Source organism: Apium graveolens, chromosome 9 (genome assembly GCF_009905375.1).
Source record: "Apium graveolens cultivar Ventura chromosome 9, ASM990537v1, whole genome shotgun sequence".
Classification (NCBI taxonomy): domain Eukaryota; kingdom Viridiplantae; phylum Streptophyta; class Magnoliopsida; order Apiales; family Apiaceae; genus Apium; species Apium graveolens.
Window position 1 is genome coordinate 37,171,203 of NC_133655.1, and position 16,282 is coordinate 37,187,484.

Below are 16,282 nucleotides of genomic sequence, written 5' to 3' on the forward strand. Positions count from 1 at the left end.
AGGGCAATTTAGTACTTCTCTAATTCCCTTTTTAAATTAATTTTCCTTTATCTTTTTACTCCCATAGAATATTGGTGGAATAATAAATATATCTCTCTCAGAAAGTTGAAAATTATAGCGATTGACAATTTTAAAACGTAGATCTCAAAATTAGCTTTCCAACCATTACCCATAATAAGATTTTGAGCGTACGGTTGATTTTATATGATTTTGGCAAGTTCGCTTTAATAACAACATTTTTCCACATAAAAATCAATTTAAAACGCAATGACCACCAAATAAATCCGTTCATTTATTTTTAAAAAGTCTCTAGGACTATTATGAAGATAACAGAACAAATCCCATGCTTTTATCTTACTCAGATAATTTTATAAAAATGCGCGAAGGTTAAATAAACCTTTATTTAAATCAAATAATTCCCTTAAATCCATAAAAATGTCAACATATCACGTAATCATGCATACAGACAAGTAAGCACATATACGAACACGTCCCACTCATGTCTAATCATAAAATTTATCTTTCTTTAATATTATTCCTTTTTACGCGTTCCAGGTCACGTTCAGCATGACGGCCCGACGCTCAGCGTTTCAATTACCCTTCTCAATATCGACCGACACGTCACTAGGACGAAATACTTTACTTAAACATTTCATTTCACATAAAAACACATACTTCACATTTTAAATATCTTAACCCCTTTTTAGGACGGGTTCCGTTCTACCTGACGACCCGACAACACAGCTTAACTCCTAAGCTGACTCTTTAAATTGGAACACTTTTATTTACGCTCCTAGACTCTAATATATAGAAAAGAAAATTAATCAACACTTAATCACACAATTATAATCACTTCACATAAATCATACTTTATTGACTTAATTACATCGCAAAATTCTCAGTCGTCACACATGCCCTCTGTGGCACATGAAGAATTCAAGATAGATCCATCCAAGAATTTTCATGGTGAACCTATCATTCCAAAGGATGAGCCAATAGACTGGGATAGTCTACCAATACCTGAACTCAATCTACCTCAATTCATGAAGCCAAAGAAGACAAAGACAAGAGCAGTCAAGAAAGTGAAGCCATCAACTCTCAGATCCAAATCTCTAACCAAAGCTCAAACCAAAGTCAACAAGGGAGACATCATGTACATCTGTGACATCAAGGAATTCTTAGACTTAATCCTCTATCTAGATGAACTGGAAGAAGTTAGAGAGATTGATGCTTACAGGAATCTTCCTGAAAGGTTAGTATTCAAGTACAAGGGAGGAAAAGAGATACAGTGGCCACTTCACAGGATCCTTCAAGAAAGCCAATCTGTGCTGATAAAGGTTTATTCATCCTTCAAGAAGAACTTTCGATTCAATGTGACAGCTTGAAGACTTGTTCTAAAGAAGATTGAAGAACTGAGGAGTATTAGAGCTAAAGATGCACTCCAAAAGACTCTAACTATTTCTTACACAGGGAGTAGAGTGCATCTAAGGCCCTACTGGCTGATGGAATTCATGGATGATAAAGGAGTTATAAGATTCTTCAGATTAGAAGACCAATTGAGCATCTCTAGCAATGAGACTCTTTTGAAAATGCAAAAAATGCTAAATCTCTCAGAATCCGATGAACTGAAATTCACAGACAGCTCCAAAATCAGATAGAAGAAAACAACAGAAAGCTTGAAAAGAGATCCAGATCTTCAAGGAAATAGATTAATCTACTCAGGTTAGAGGAGCACCTTGAAAATGACTGTGAGCAAATCTTTGTACATTTTGATAATTGAAGCACTTTACAGTTTTATCTACTTCCATTTAAATTTGTATTTTTAGGGTATTTTGTTATCATCAAGTTTCTCTTAATTTATGGCTACAATTCTAGTAGACATAAATTATGGGAGATTGTTGTGAATGTGTTGTGGACTTGATGATTTCGTTAACAAAACACCTTAGTAGATTTGACTTAGTGAAAAATGTAGCACTCGACGGATAAGGAATATAGTCCCGACGGATGACTCAATATAGTCCTGAGGGATGATGATTTGTTATCCATCGAGTGAGTAACTTATGTAATAATAAGTCATGAAGCACATTTCTGCAAACACCTTTGTTTAGATTCTGTAGTAGCATATTAGTCATGTTGACTTTGATTAGATATTCAGAATAGGTTGATTAATTGTACATATATGATGTCTTGTAATTCTGCATAAATGAAATGAAGTCAAGTGCCAAATAGCTACCCGACGAATAAACAACAATGCTACTCGACGGATGATCAACAAGGAAACCCGACGGATGATCATGTACCCGACGGATAATCAATTCAAACATCTGTTGATAGTGACAACACAGTCACATGCGTCGAGTGTATGCAAAAGGAATGTGGAAGCCTATTCAACTGGGTTTTTGAGAACAAATAAGCATTGCCATTTCCATACTATTATGAAGATATTCAAAGATGCTGGAATAGAGTAATGAAGTAGCATAGTATTAGACTTGATAGGTTTTGTTTTATTATCTTATCTTATTATTGTGTAATCTTGGTGATATATAAACCAAGAGTAGCAATTAGAACAACAAGAGATTAAGCAAGTAAATTCTCATAGAAACATTTGTAAGCTGTTTTCTTAACATTTCTCTATAAGTTTAGTTGTTCTTATTTTTGTAAGCAACTGTGAGCTATTCAATCTTCACAGAGTTCTCTCGATATATTTATATATCTCTGGTGGATACTTTCTAATCCACCAGAAAGTTTTAAAGACTTGTATTTTTATTACTTTGTGTTTTGATTCATATTTAACTTGTTATTCCGCACTTTGCAAATCAAAACATTGTCGTATATATCTTAAGTTAGAACATTTTATATTTTTGAAAAAGGTTCAAGAATTCAATTCAACCCCCCTTCTGCAATTCTTGTTGCATTGTTAGGGACTAACATATAAAACTAACCTAAAACTCGTGTGATGTACTGTTGTTTTAAATATTTGTTATTTTATTATTTTTATTTTAATATTGTACTAATTATAGTTGTTAAAAGAGTAAATAATATGTTACTTTTTAACCCGATATCATTATATCGATCAACGAATTATTTTTTTAGTTTAAATTTTATCTCGGTTCAATAGTATAATTATTTTGACACCGTCAGTAGTATCTATTATTCTATTTTAGCATGAACACCGTCTATATCTACCCAGATATCGTCTCATACTTTTTTAGGGGTTTTATAATTTTTAAAGATAATATTATATAAGATAATTATGTCAAAATAATAAATTAGTTAAGTGAGGGCAATGAAGTAATTTCAGTAAGTACCGACTGACTATCAAACTTCTAATGTCTAATCTAAACCCGTAGAATACACGATTGTTTTAAATAATTTTTATTTTAATGTTAATATTTTATAATTATATTTGTTAAAACTGTAAGTATGCCTGAATAAGTAAATCATGATAAATCTTTTATTATATTACAATACCTATTTTATTATAATTATGTTTTAAAAAAAGATGATTTGATAAACTCGCTAAAAGTATAGGCTCAACTCCCATCCACAACAATTTCCTATCAATGTTGGATAACTATTCCCATAAAAACACATATTTAGTTCAATCTTCGTTGTTGATTTGGTTTATCAACATTAGTTTTAAAGTCGTGAACATGAATCTTATCTAATTCATGATAAAACTCTCTTTTTTCCCGTCCATTATTTTGCAATAGTATAGAAGATAATTATGTTAAAATAATTACTTATGAATGAAGCTGAGTTAACTGATCCCATACAACTGAGTTAACATTTGTCAAACATTACTTATGAATGAAGCTGATATGCACAGTAAGTACTAGGATTTACCGAACTTATTGGGGAAAAAATCGGTTTTATTGGGATTTCTAAAAGAAAAGATAGAGAATAAAATTCGAACATGGGAAAGAAAACCAGTTTCAAAAGCTGGGCAATAAATCTTAATCAAATTGGTGGATCAATCTCTCCCGACATATGTGATGAGTGTTTTTTTGTTATTATTACTTTTAGCGACATATGTTCTCTCCTATCAATGTTGGAGAACTATTCCCATAAAAAAACATATTTAGTTTAATCTTCGTTGTTGATTTGGTTTATCAACATTAGTTTTAAAGTCGTGAACATGAATCTTATCTAATTCATGATAAAACTCTCTTTTTTCCGTCCATTATTTTGCAATAGTATAGAAGATAATTATGTTAAAATAATAAATTAGTTAAGTTGAGCAATTATGTAACTTCAGCGAGTACCGAATGAATACAATTTTTTAATATTTTGTCTATTATAATATTGTATAGATTGATACATAGCTAATCAATATATATTAAAAAGAATTGTCCATAATAATTTTGGAGAAATATTTGTTTTATTTGGGGAAAATAAAAAAGGCGACGTGTTTTACTTAAAAAATGTATAGATTAAAAAGAATTGTCTCAATTTTTTTTAGAGAAATAGTTATTTTAGTTGGTGAATATAAAGGTAATTGATTGTATATTAGTTAAGGGAAATTGAGTAAAATATTAAAATTTTTAAAGGAAGCACAATTGTGTAATTGAAGAAAAGACCGTTCCAACTAAATTTTGAATGTTAGGTCTTACGTTTATTATATTATAAAATTTCACCGTATAATTCTTTACTAACTACCACTTTTATTATACGAAGTATAATTATATAGTATAAAAATATAGATTTCTATTTCTTTAATATTGACTCGTGATATATATTAATTTTAATTTAGGCCGCTAGATATATTATACGTCAATGAATTATATTTAATTTAGTTTTAATAAACAATAATCAAACTTTAATATTTATTTTTATCCAAACCATAATATACATTAATTTTATTTTAGGCCACAAATTATCATCTGTTTGATTTTAATATGTTTAAAAGTTTTAAACATAAAAATCATTGTGAAAAAATTGAGTTTTTAGCTTATGAACTCTAAAACCTCACCGGAATATGATGAAACAAAGAACCAGATAATTTACATCATTGGTCGAAATAAATTTGTTGACCTTTTGACTTCCCCAGCTCCTATCCCATTGCCGTAAATTGTGAGATAATCTATAACCGAAATTGATGAACCTTTTAAATAGCTGGGTATACAACTGTTAATCGGTATCAAATTATGTCCGGCTAATGTTTAATTTTAAGTTGTATTTTCTTATTATAATTCTATTAATAAGGTTAATAAAAGTTTTAATTAAAAGTAATTTGATAAAATTAACGTGTATCAAAAAATAGATATCGTACCAAATTTTTTAATATTTCATATTTTATATAATAATAATAAATGGGTAGATTTTATTGTATATATTCTGAATCGCAATAAAATCTGCTAGATTTTGAAAAATTTGTCAAAATCTATTTAAATTAGATAGACGCTTTTAGATATTTTAGATAAAATCCTAAAAATTAAAATCGACAAATGTAACGCTCATTTAAAATTCATAAATTATCCTTGAAAAATACAAAATAAATACACCCCTAAACGGAGTTTCCACAAGATCTCTAACATACATTTGGTCTGTGTTCCCAAAGTTAGCAGCACAAAATCAAGAGGAAGAATGAGATGAGAAAATTGTTGGCAATTACAATAATTTACTATTACATATGCTGCTATTCTATCAAACCCACCTCTGCAATTGTTCAGCTTAAATCGCCATCCACTTCTTTCTTAGATACTCCAGCTAAATTCAGTAAGTGTTCCTCGTACTATCTTTGTTTCTTTTTTAATTCTAATAAAAAATATTAATTTAGTGGCTTGTTTGTATTGTGTGTATGTATTTCTTTATGCAGGTGCAAGAATCAACAGCTCTGGAATATGTGGGGCTTTAGTTGTAGCTGACCCATTAGATGCTTGTTCTTCACTTGTTAATAACGCCTTTAATTTTAATCGTAATATTAAGTTTGCTTTGATTGTTAGAGGTAATTGTACTTTTCTCGAAAAGGTTCGAATTGCTCAGCTTGCGGGTTTTGATGGGGCTATTTTGTTTGATGATCAGGCTCACGAGAATTTGATTTCGAGTAAGCATTTTCTACGTCGTTATTCTTGCCTCTTAATTTCACTAGTTTTTGTATGGGGGTTAAGCCTGGCTTGGTAGAAACTAGGTGGCTCGAGCTCGGTTCAGCTCATAGTGTTGTTTAAACACATTTATTAAGAGATTGAGTTGTTTGATATGCGATTACATGTTTGAAACAGAACGGAGCTTAATTTATACATATTACATTCATTTTAGTGCAGAGAATTCTTAAGTTTTTAACTGTTTTGCACATATTTTTCGTAAAGATTTTGGATGCAAATGCAATCTTACTAATCTAGCCTGTAACTTTCCCATTGTTAACCAATAGCTTTCTGGAGTTTGATGCTAGAAATTTATGCAGCTTGTGGTGGAATTTACATAAATTTCTTGTCTAGCCAATCAATCTTGCAGGACATGTGTTTTTCCTTGTGCAAAGTCCTGATCTTATGTTTGTTATGGTTATCGAATTATGTTAAGTGGCAAATATTGCGTGCTTCTAAAGCAAGTCCTGATTTAATGTTAGCCTGCAATAACTTGTGATCAAGTAGTGTATTTCTTTTGCTTAGAATCTAATTCTAGAAAACTTTTAACCAACCTGCCTCGCCAAATGAACTCTTGCTTGAACTTGGTTCATCTGCTTGTCAAGTATTCTTTATAATGGAATTCATTTTCTCACTGATAAGTAGTAAATACTTATTAACGTTCAGTGATTGGAAACCCCAAAGGAATATGGATACCTGCTGTTTTTGTTTCAAATGAGGCTGGTGAGACTCTAATGAAGCATGCCAGAGGGGAAGACGGTGAATGCTGCATAATCTCATCTTTGACGGAAACATCGTGGAATGTGCTCATAATTTCATTCATCTCTTTACTAGTCATAGTATCTGTCCTGGCTGTGTTTGTCTCTGTCCGAGTTTATTGGAGAAATCGGAATAGATCAAGGAATCTTGTAGGTGAAAAACTTGTGGAATTACTTCCATGCTCGACATTCAATGCCACTCATATAAGTGGATATATGGAAAAGACTTGTGCAATATGTCTCCAGGATTTTAAAGACGGGGACAGTCTAAAAATACTTCCTTGCCAACACAGTAAGATTTGGTTCAATTTTACTTTTAGATGTACAGTCATAACAGAGATCGTACTCCCTTATATGATAAATTATTTACCAACACACTGTGATATTCACCCCTTGGTGCAGAATACAACTTTTTGAAACAGATTTTTTTAGCGCAAATAGCTTTTGGTTGGTCATCAAAGAAAATGGATGCAAGCTTTTTCTTGTTAAATAAATATAATCAATTCGGCGAGAGATAATGCCATGAATCATCAATCCTATGTTCTCACCAGAACTTTTGAAAGAATACTTTTTTTTAATGTATTACATCACTTCTTTTTAATAAAGAGAGGGTATAACCTATGGTTAATGGCTGTTCTACAAGTTCTCTGTTATTATAGAGTACCCAAGCATCACTTGTATTGAGGTCTTGAATCTTTACGTTAGTAGGTCTAAATCCTATTTCATAATGTATCAGTTTTTTTTGTGCTACATTTTAACATCCATTTTCTGTTGCAGAATTTCATGCTAATTGCGTGGGCTCATGGTTGACTAAATGGAGCAAATCCTGTCCAGTGTGCAAGTATGATTTGAAGACTGAAGTTGCATACTAGTAAAGGTGAGCAATCAAAGATGTTGCAGAGTTTTCAAGTGCTCAGAACAGCAGTAGCTGTATTGATTTACAAATATGTTTTTTGAAGAGCTTAATAGAGCAGTAATCTTCTGTTCTCAATTGTGAAAATGTCTTTTTACTATATCTTGCTTGTGTACCGTTTATATACATCATTGGTTCAAGCTCAGTAAAACACAACATGGAATGGTGTCGAAAAACAATTGATTGTGTAAGTCTCTGCACAGGGGAGGAAAAAAAGCCTAAATATGAGCTCGCACTTCATCATACAGTAGTTTTGAATTGTCCCCGAGAACGCATGTCAATTTGTAATCAGTTTCAAGTTATTGTGTCATGCCTTGATACACAATGTACTTGTAACCTGATTCATGTATTATGTACTTTGTAAGGAAGAAATTTTGGTTAGTGCAAGTCACTGGTGTTTAACATTTAAACTTCAAAGCTTATGCATGTCTTTAACGATTTTTTTTCTTTTTTTTAATAATATATATTTATCAAATGCGTAATAGCCTTATTCATTTTTGAAATGCGTATTAAAAATGTATTTTTGACTATATCTTTTAAAAATGGGTATTCTTGTTACATTTTTTTTTAAAAAAGAAGGTATTTTTGACATAGGGAAAACAAATACATATAATTTTTGAACAAGAAACATCTTTGGGGTACATTATGGGCTTTGATATTGGGCCAAATAAGGGTGGAGTGAGTTGTAATAACTTGTGAAATGAAAATAAAAGGCCCCAAGGCTCGCTCACTGAATTTCTTCTCTCTTTGGTTTCTCAACCCCAAAGCAAACCCTACCGGCAGCCGCGCAGCATTCTGTTGTGTATGTTTCATTCATTATAACAACATTTCTATATTCTATACCATATGTTTTTCTAATTTTAATTTAGTGACCTGTTTGGCTGTAGGGGGATCCAAAATGGAGGCTGGCAGGACAGTCAAAGATGTATCGCCGCACGACTTCGTCAAGGCTTATGCTGCTCATCTCAAACGCTCTGGAAAGGTATTTCTTTTTTATTTTTCCTACTTTTTCTTTTATTTCTTGATTTTTATTTCTTGTGATAATAATTCTAAGTGATATTTCTGTATAAGTTAATCAGATGTCAGGTGTCATGTATAAATCAGTGAACTGAAATATTTTATCAAGTGTTAATCATTTTGGAGAAAGAGATTGTTACATACAATCTGTTTTTTTTTATGTATGGGAGTAGTCTATATAGTGTTTACAAGCTAATATTTATAATAATAATGAGCATTTTACGATAATTTGGATTAGCGTTTTTATGTTCCCGTAATGTATAATATCTAAGTTAACTTCCAATTTTGATTGCTCTTATTACACAAGTAGAAAGTTTTTGACATTTTCACCAGTTCTGACATTAAGGACAGCCTTTTCATTTATTTTTCTTCTCAAATAAAGAGTTGGCATCTCCCCCTTCTTTTTTGAAGGAACGACTTCTTATGTTGAAGGACTTAGAGCAACTCTAATAATGTCCTAGTCGTTCAAATATTATAAACAAAGGAATTCCAGTTGTTTAGGATGACATTTTGGAGATGAACTCCAACAACAATCCTTGTACTTGTTCCTTATTATAATTATTTTAATAAATTTGAACTCCAGTTATGTTTTTGAGATAAAAGAAGTGTAGAGGAGGGAAATTATTATTATATATATAAAATAAGGATGGTTAGGGGTTCTTCAAAAATAGGTGATGGCTAGGATTCCATAGTGCTTTAGCGAACCACTAGGACACTGTTTGAGCACTATTTTATGCTAAAGCTGTTGAACTTGCAGTAATGTAGCCATATATAGAAGATTTCCTTGGCTCACGAGGTGGATTTAAGTAATTAAGGATTTTTTAACAAAAACTTCATTAGAGAAAAAAGGGGGGTCAAAAGAAACTCAGGATTTCTTTTTGTTGTCTTTGTCCTTTCTCCAGTTTTGCTGACTTGCAAATTAGAGTTTAGGGTGCAATAATAAAATGTTTTGAATTCTCCTTTCAGCGGAGGTCACTGATGAATTATTAACAAAATAACAGCTAATACTAGGGATTTTTGTATTGAGTAATTCAAATGTGCCAATAATGTATATGCTAGAAGGTAACATCCAGTTGGTTTTTGGCATTCGTGAATCAGTTGAATGAGGTATATCCTTTTACATCGACACAATTACACAAATCCGTGGTTCCTCCGTTTATTTTGATGAGATTATCAAGTTAACCTTTAAATAAAAGCAATTTATTAGCAGCAGTACGATTTAGTAGTCATATATTGGATGTGGCCTCTGTAACTATTATAAAATTATAATTCTTCTTTTATCAGTTGCAATTGATTTGTTCTTAATTCTTTTTCCTCGTGCTGTTGGTGACCCCTTGGTAGTGGATTTTTCCTGTAACTCCTCTCCTTACTGTATAAATGTCGGTTTCAATGTAAACATTTTTTTTTCTCTTTATAGAGTTTAAGGTGCAATAATAAAATGTTCTGAAATGTCCTTTCATGAAGTGAGTAATATGGTCCTCTGCGTAACCAGTTTTAACACAAATACGCAAAATAGCTAATACACACATAGACATGTTTCTGAGTTTCTCTTGTTGGTATTCTAGGCAGTAATGTATTAAAATATAATCAGGTATTGTTTTAATATTCAATGGTAAATCAACCGTCACAATCATATATAGGCTACAAGGCTATATCAACTTGGATTTTAACTTTTCATGAATCAATTGTAACAAGACTTATATTTTAGCATGCACAAGATTTACTTGTTTTTGGTTTTTCTTTTCTAATTGTTTTGTTAATTTTTTACTATCTAAATGTATTGCTCATCAAATGATATCTATCAAATAGATTATGCAGCATAGTTCATCTTTTAAATACAAATAAGGTTATTTCTGTTGAATGTTATCTTACTGCTTTTAACAATAATTAACAGATGGAGCTTCCACATTGGACTGATATTGTAAAGACTGGCACTTTTAAGGAGCTTGCACCTTATGATAATGATTGGTACTATATTAGAGCTGGTATGCTGGTTCTTCACTTTCTGGGACTATTCGAAATATTATGTATTGAATTTTAATGGCATTTGCTTATTTGTCTTTATATGACGTGACCTGCAGCATCAATGGCAAGGAAAATATATTTGCGGGGAGGTCTTGGTGTTGGTGCCTTCAGGAGGATCTATGGAGGGAGCAAGAGGAACGGTAGTGCTCCACCACATTTCTGCAAGAGCAGTGGGGGTATTGCCCGTCACATTCTTCAGCAATTGCAAACAATGAATATTGTTGATTTTGACAGTAAGGGGTAAGTGCTTTATTTTTTTAAGGATATGTCATGCAGGTCTAGGTTACCAACAATTTTACCATTTTCTCTGCCAATGAGCCACATGTTATGTTAATCAGTTTCTCGAAGTATTCATGTTAGGGTAAACAGTGGAAGGTTTAAAGGTTTTGAGAATCTGAGGTTCATATGTGTTTTATGTTAGCAACCCAAAAATTCAGCTTAATATATCTTCTAATGCTTGTAATCTCTTTCTGTGCACCAGTGGGAGAAAAATCACATCAAGCGGACAGCGTGATCTTGATCAAGTTGCTGGAAGGATTGTTGTTGTTGCTCCTTGAATAGATTTAAATAAGCTCTCTTTGGATAAACATTAAACACTCAGTTTTCGTTCAAGTTTTGTATGTCTCGATTATATTTAGCTTCTAGGGCACATTTGCTGGACCTGGTGTACCAGATTTTGTGATGTTAATGGTATTCCATCCTAAATTTGGATGTTATATGTTTTTTATATGTTTTTATTTCTGGTGTTCAGTTTGCATTGGTAGGTTCGATATGTTCACTGTTTTATTTTTTGCATGCATCATACTCTCATTTGGTCTAAGGAACGGATCCAAGCGATGGTTTCCTTGAGTGCACAAGAAATGACCGTTTTGGTGAATGATCAAACTTTTGAAACTTCTGTTTTAATATAAAAAAACTTGCTAGTGGCGGGTGCTCTGCAGCAGACCAGCCTAGCATTATGACTGCCCTCAGCTGGAACTGTCGGGGCTTAGGGCTTCCCTGGAAGATTTTGTTCCTTGAAAATGTTGTTCAACAACATAAGCCTACATTTGTTTTCTTTGTGAGACGTTATGTGGAAAAGTAAAGATGGAAAAGGTTTAGAGGTCTTTAAATTACGAAGGAATGGTGGTCGTGGAGCCTCAATGACGCAATAGGGGGATGGCGTTACAATGGAAAAAGGAAAATCAAGCTACCCTGTGGAGTTTTTCGAATAATCATATAGATGTTGAAATAAAGGTTTTAGGAGGGGGAAGTTGGAGATTTACGGGTTTTTATGATGAACCCACGTGAAATAATAGGCGAAAAATGTGGGAATTGCTTAGAAATCTCTCTCGCGATGGAAATCTACCATGGTGTGTCATGGGGGACCTGAATAATGTAGTCACTCAGAGTGATAAGAGAGGAGCTCCTTATCCGAGTTGGCTAGTAGCAGGCTTCAATGAGGCGTTGGTCGATTCGGGGTTGGTCGATATGAATCTTATTGGTCACTAGTTTACTTGGGAACAAAGTAGAGGAACAAAGAACTGGATAGAAACACAGTTAGATAGGGTGCTTACAAATGAAAGTTGAAATGACTTATTTTCAAGGTCAAAATTATATAACTTGGAGGGTAGCCCATCTGATCATAGTCCTATATACTTAGATACTAGAAGCAAATTTAGTGGGCCGAGGCCAGACAGAAAGTTTAAGTTTAAAAATGCATGGTTAGCTGAACCAATGTGTTTTCAGATAGTAAAGGACAGCTGGGAAGTTCACGCTTCTGAAAATATTCGAGATAAAGTGCTTCATTGTAGCCAAAGATTGGACTCTTGGGGAACAGGGAATTTTAGTGGACGAATTAAAGAGTGTAAAGTAGAACTTAAACAGCTGAGAAGTAAAATGGATGAGGAATCCCTGAAGATATTCAAAGCAACAAAACGGTTGTTTCTTATTTTAGATCAAAAGGAGATGTTTTGGTGCCAACGGTCGAAACAACTTTGGCTTCAAGCCGGGGATAAAAACACTCGGTATTTTTATAGGGCTACAAGTGAGAGAAGGAGATCTAATGCCATCCAGAAACTTCAAAACACTGAAGGTGAGTGGGTCAAATGGAATAGTGGTCTGGTGGAGCTGATAACTGATTATTTTGAGCGAATGTTTATTGCCACATAAGCAAAGTGGGAGGAGGTTGTCGATAAGGTCCCGACTACGATAACAGAGGCTCATAATGCAGATTTGCTGAGGGAAGTATCTATGGAGGAAGTAAAGTTTGCGTTGTCTCAAATGCATCCGGACAAAGCTCCCGGCCCGGACGGTATGACACCTGGATTTTTTAGAAACATTGGCCTATAGTTGGGGCAAATATAGTTTCTATGGTCAGAAAGTTTTTTGCTGATAGGGTACTGTTGGATGGGTTAAACGATACAAACTTGGTTCTTATACCAAAAAAGAAGAATCCAAGTACGGTTAGTGACCTCAGGCCAATTTCACTTTGTAACGTGCTAGTGAAAATTATAACAAAAGTGATGACAAACCGGTTAAAATTTCTGCTAGATGTGGTGGTTTCGGAAACACAAAGTGCCTTCATTCTGGGAAGGTTGATCTCGGATAATATCTTGGTGTCTTACGAAGTGATGCACTATTTAAAGAATAAGAGATATGGTAAAGACAAATTCATGGCTATCAAGCTTGACATGAGTAAGGCCTATGATAGGCTAGAGTGGAATTTTTTGAGAGCTATGCTTCTGTGAATGGGATTTTGTGAGCACTGGATCAAGCTGATTATGACTTGCATCACTACAGTCTCGTATAACATAGTTCATGGAGAACATACTATGGGCCCTATTATTCCATCCCGTGGAATTCGACAAGGGGATTCGCTGTCACCGTACTTGTTCATTCTATGTGCTGAAGGCCTATCGGTGTTGATAAAATATTACGAATTAAAGCAGTGGATCTATGGTGTTAAAGTTTGTCATCAGGCTCCCTCTATTTCCCATATGTTGTTCGCGGATGACAGCTACCTGTACTGCAAGGCAACCACGGAAGAGGTTAGGAGAATTTGGAGTTGTTGAAAACTTTTGAAGGTGCTTCAGGCCAGCAGGTTAGTGTGGAGAAATCTTCGGTGTTTTTTAGCTCTAATGTGATCCCATACAACTGAGTTAACATTTGTCAAACATTACTTATGAATGAAGCTGATATGCATAGTAAGTACTTGGGTTTACCGAACTTATTGGGGAAAAAAATTGGTTTTATTGGGATTTCTAAAAGAAAAGATAGAGAATAAAATTCGAACATGGGAAAGAAAACCAGTTTCAAAAGCTGGGCAATAAATCTTAATCAAATTGGTGGATCAATCTCCCCGACATATGCGATGAGTGTTTTTTTTGTTACCAATGGAGCTGATCAAGAGTATTGAGGAGATGCTTATTAAATATTAGTGGAACTCCACACAAAGAGGCAGGAAGAAGATTTATTGGGCTAGTTGGGAGAAGCTATGCAAGCATAAGTCAATTGGGGGATTAGATTTTAGAGACTTTAGAAGCTTCAATCTAGCTATGTTAGGTAAACAAGGATGGAGGTTTTTGGCTAATCCGGACATCCTGGTATCTAGAGTGTATAAGGCAAAATACTTCAGAAATGGGAATTTTCTGAATTCGAAGCTAGGAGTGAGTCCGAGTTTTAGCTGGCGAAGTGTGTGGGAAGCTAGGAAAGTAGTGAGTGCAGGGGTATGTTGGAGAATTGGCTCTGGCGAATCTGTAGACATATCAGGACAACCGTGACTTGCTGATATTGATAATCCATATGTCTTAACAGTGGCCAAATATTTTTAAAATAACAAGGTGAAGGCTCTAATGCGTGCTGAGAGTAAGGAATGGGATCAGGAGGTCATTAAGGATTTATTTAATCTCAGAGACCAAAAGTGTATTCTTGAGACTCCAATATTTGCGGATGACAGTGTGGACACTATTGTTTGGCAGCATGACGTGTCAGGGATTTATACAGTTAAAAGTTCTTATAGATTACTTCAGAGAATGAACGAAAGTTTTAGCACTGAGGAAAGATCGAAGGTATTGATGCAGCTTTGGAAAATTAAGGCTCCCCCTCGAGTTCTCAATATCGTTTGTATGACGGCCTCAACCTCGGGTTAGGAGTTGACGTCATCAATAACAATAATAATAACGTAACATAATCCAACTCAACATTATTATATAAACACAACCCCTTTACCAAGATCTTTTCTAGGTTTAAGTATGACTTAGGTTACAATCATCACAAAATCAACTTACTAAAGACAATCCTGACAATACTATCTTAATACAGCAACTCAACAGACCAACTTTGGTCCCGCACAACTACCTCAGAGGAGCCCGACGCGGAAGAAACTGGAACTCTGCCCTGACTATCACGGAAGAATCCTCTTGGCATCTGCAATACATATATGAAATATTCTGCAAGGGTGAGCAATCAATTGCTCAGCAGTACCACTATATGAATAACAAGTAAAAACGATTTAAAGTAAAGCAGTTATAGGAACATAATTCATAACTGTTAGGAAATAAGTAAATATTGTATAAACTGGATTTTAAAACTAGCATGCTCTGTATAATAATAACATCAGTAGTGTGCCGTGTATAAATACCAGAGAATAATTCTAGCATGCCATTTTCATTTCTAAATCCACTGTATAAACTACTTGTTCCGTTACGGGAACCACAAAGTCAAATCAGATACGTACGGATATGTGAAGACAGCTGATCAGGCTATCAACACCAGACGGCTCCAACTGCCATCCCATTTACCTATTCCGGAACTCAGAGACTAGCTAGGTCTCTGACTTGCTGGACTAATCGGTTATATATTGTGCGTAACCGAATTAGCCTCTTACGCCACCTCAATAGGCCCCCTGGCCCCAATATATCCCATATCTGATCGTTTTATCCAGTTTTTAAAACACTTGTACCTATCTCACTTTCAAAGCCATTCATTTTACCAGCACAGATATAAAAATTCAGTTCACAAATTATTTTATTCGAGATAGGTACCTTTCGAAGTTACTTTTCCCCAAAACAATTTGAAAACAGTGATTTATAACTACAGGGGATACGTAACTTAAAACGTTTCTATTCCATTACGAGAATAAAACATTTTGCTATTCATACGTACCGAACCATAAAAGAATGGTCAGGGGTACTTTCCTTGCAGAGCTTTACAACTATTACTGATCGACTTTGAGCTGACTCGAACGCTCAGGCTTTATCGTCTAACCACTAGATCACCTTGGATTCGACTTCCACACTCACGTTCTTCGATGGGAACCCTACTGAGCTCATCGACTGCCCACTAGGTTATCCTTAGTCCAACGTCCACTTTCGGTTCCCGACTATAACCTACAGGGTCGAAATACTCTATGTTAGATGTCTAGGTATGCTTGACATATCCTCAATACCAATCCTACCCAAACGAGAACAATCCCGACTCCAATACAAAGTCTTGAGATAGCCATG

At 34.1% G+C, this 16,282-nt stretch overlaps 3 protein-coding genes across 4 annotated transcripts; all 3 read left to right on the forward strand.

Moving 5' to 3' along the window:
* Positions 1 to 5,511: 5,511 nt before the first annotated feature.
* On the forward strand, positions 5,512 to 8,164 carry LOC141683830 (receptor homology region, transmembrane domain- and RING domain-containing protein 1). The gene is made up of 4 exons (XM_074488594.1): positions 5,512 to 5,718; positions 5,819 to 6,046; positions 6,750 to 7,133; positions 7,619 to 8,164. The coding sequence occupies exons 1-4, from the start codon at positions 5,592 to 5,594 to the stop codon at positions 7,711 to 7,713; spliced, it is 834 nt and encodes a 277-aa protein (XP_074344695.1). The 5' UTR covers positions 5,512 to 5,591; the 3' UTR covers positions 7,714 to 8,164.
* A 242-nt stretch (positions 8,165 to 8,406) lies between these two features.
* Positions 8,407 to 11,533, forward strand: LOC141683831 (small ribosomal subunit protein eS19x-like). 2 transcript variants are annotated; one of them, XM_074488595.1, is made up of 5 exons: positions 8,407 to 8,556; positions 8,642 to 8,736; positions 10,666 to 10,756; positions 10,853 to 11,036; positions 11,278 to 11,533. In XM_074488595.1, the coding sequence occupies exons 2-5, from the start codon at positions 8,653 to 8,655 to the stop codon at positions 11,351 to 11,353; spliced, it is 435 nt and encodes a 144-aa protein (XP_074344696.1). In that variant the 5' UTR covers positions 8,407 to 8,556; positions 8,642 to 8,652; the 3' UTR covers positions 11,354 to 11,533. The 2 variants fall into 2 exon arrangements, with proteins under 2 accessions (XP_074344696.1, XP_074344697.1); XM_074488596.1 differs by having other exon boundaries at positions 8,440 to 8,556; positions 8,624 to 8,736.
* A 568-nt stretch (positions 11,534 to 12,101) lies between these two features.
* LOC141685217 (uncharacterized) lies at positions 12,102 to 13,525 on the forward strand. Its single transcript, XM_074490332.1, has 3 exons — positions 12,102 to 12,256; positions 12,383 to 12,870; positions 13,128 to 13,525. Exons 1-3 carry the CDS (start codon positions 12,102 to 12,104, stop codon positions 13,523 to 13,525), a joined length of 1,041 nt encoding a protein of 346 aa, XP_074346433.1.
* The last annotated feature ends 2,757 nt before the right edge of the window (positions 13,526 to 16,282 follow it).

Bases quoted from the DNA above. Each gene is read 5' to 3' on its own strand.
- LOC141683830 (XM_074488594.1), top strand. From the start codon at position 5,592: ATGAGAAAATTGTTGGCAATTACAATAATTTACTATTACATATGCTGC. The intron at 5,719-5,818 runs GTAAGTGTTCCT...TTCTTTATGCAG, and splicing joins AGATACTCCAGCTAAATTCA to GTGCAAGAATCAACAGCTCT. The intron at 7,134-7,618 runs GTAAGATTTGGT...TTTCTGTTGCAG, and splicing joins AATACTTCCTTGCCAACACA to AATTTCATGCTAATTGCGTG.
- LOC141683831 (XM_074488595.1), top strand. From the start codon at position 8,653: ATGGAGGCTGGCAGGACAGTCAAAGATGTATCGCCGCACGACTTCGTC. The intron at 8,737-10,665 runs GTATTTCTTTTT...AATAATTAACAG, and splicing joins ATCTCAAACGCTCTGGAAAG to ATGGAGCTTCCACATTGGAC. The intron at 11,037-11,277 runs GTAAGTGCTTTA...TCTGTGCACCAG, and splicing joins GTTGATTTTGACAGTAAGGG to TGGGAGAAAAATCACATCAA.
- LOC141685217 (XM_074490332.1), top strand. From the start codon at position 12,102: ATGTGGGAATTGCTTAGAAATCTCTCTCGCGATGGAAATCTACCATGG. The intron at 12,257-12,382 runs GTTGGTCGATAT...CTTATTTTCAAG, and splicing joins GAGGCGTTGGTCGATTCGGG to GTCAAAATTATATAACTTGG. The intron at 12,871-13,127 runs GTGAGTGGGTCA...ATTGGCCTATAG, and splicing joins GAAACTTCAAAACACTGAAG to TTGGGGCAAATATAGTTTCT.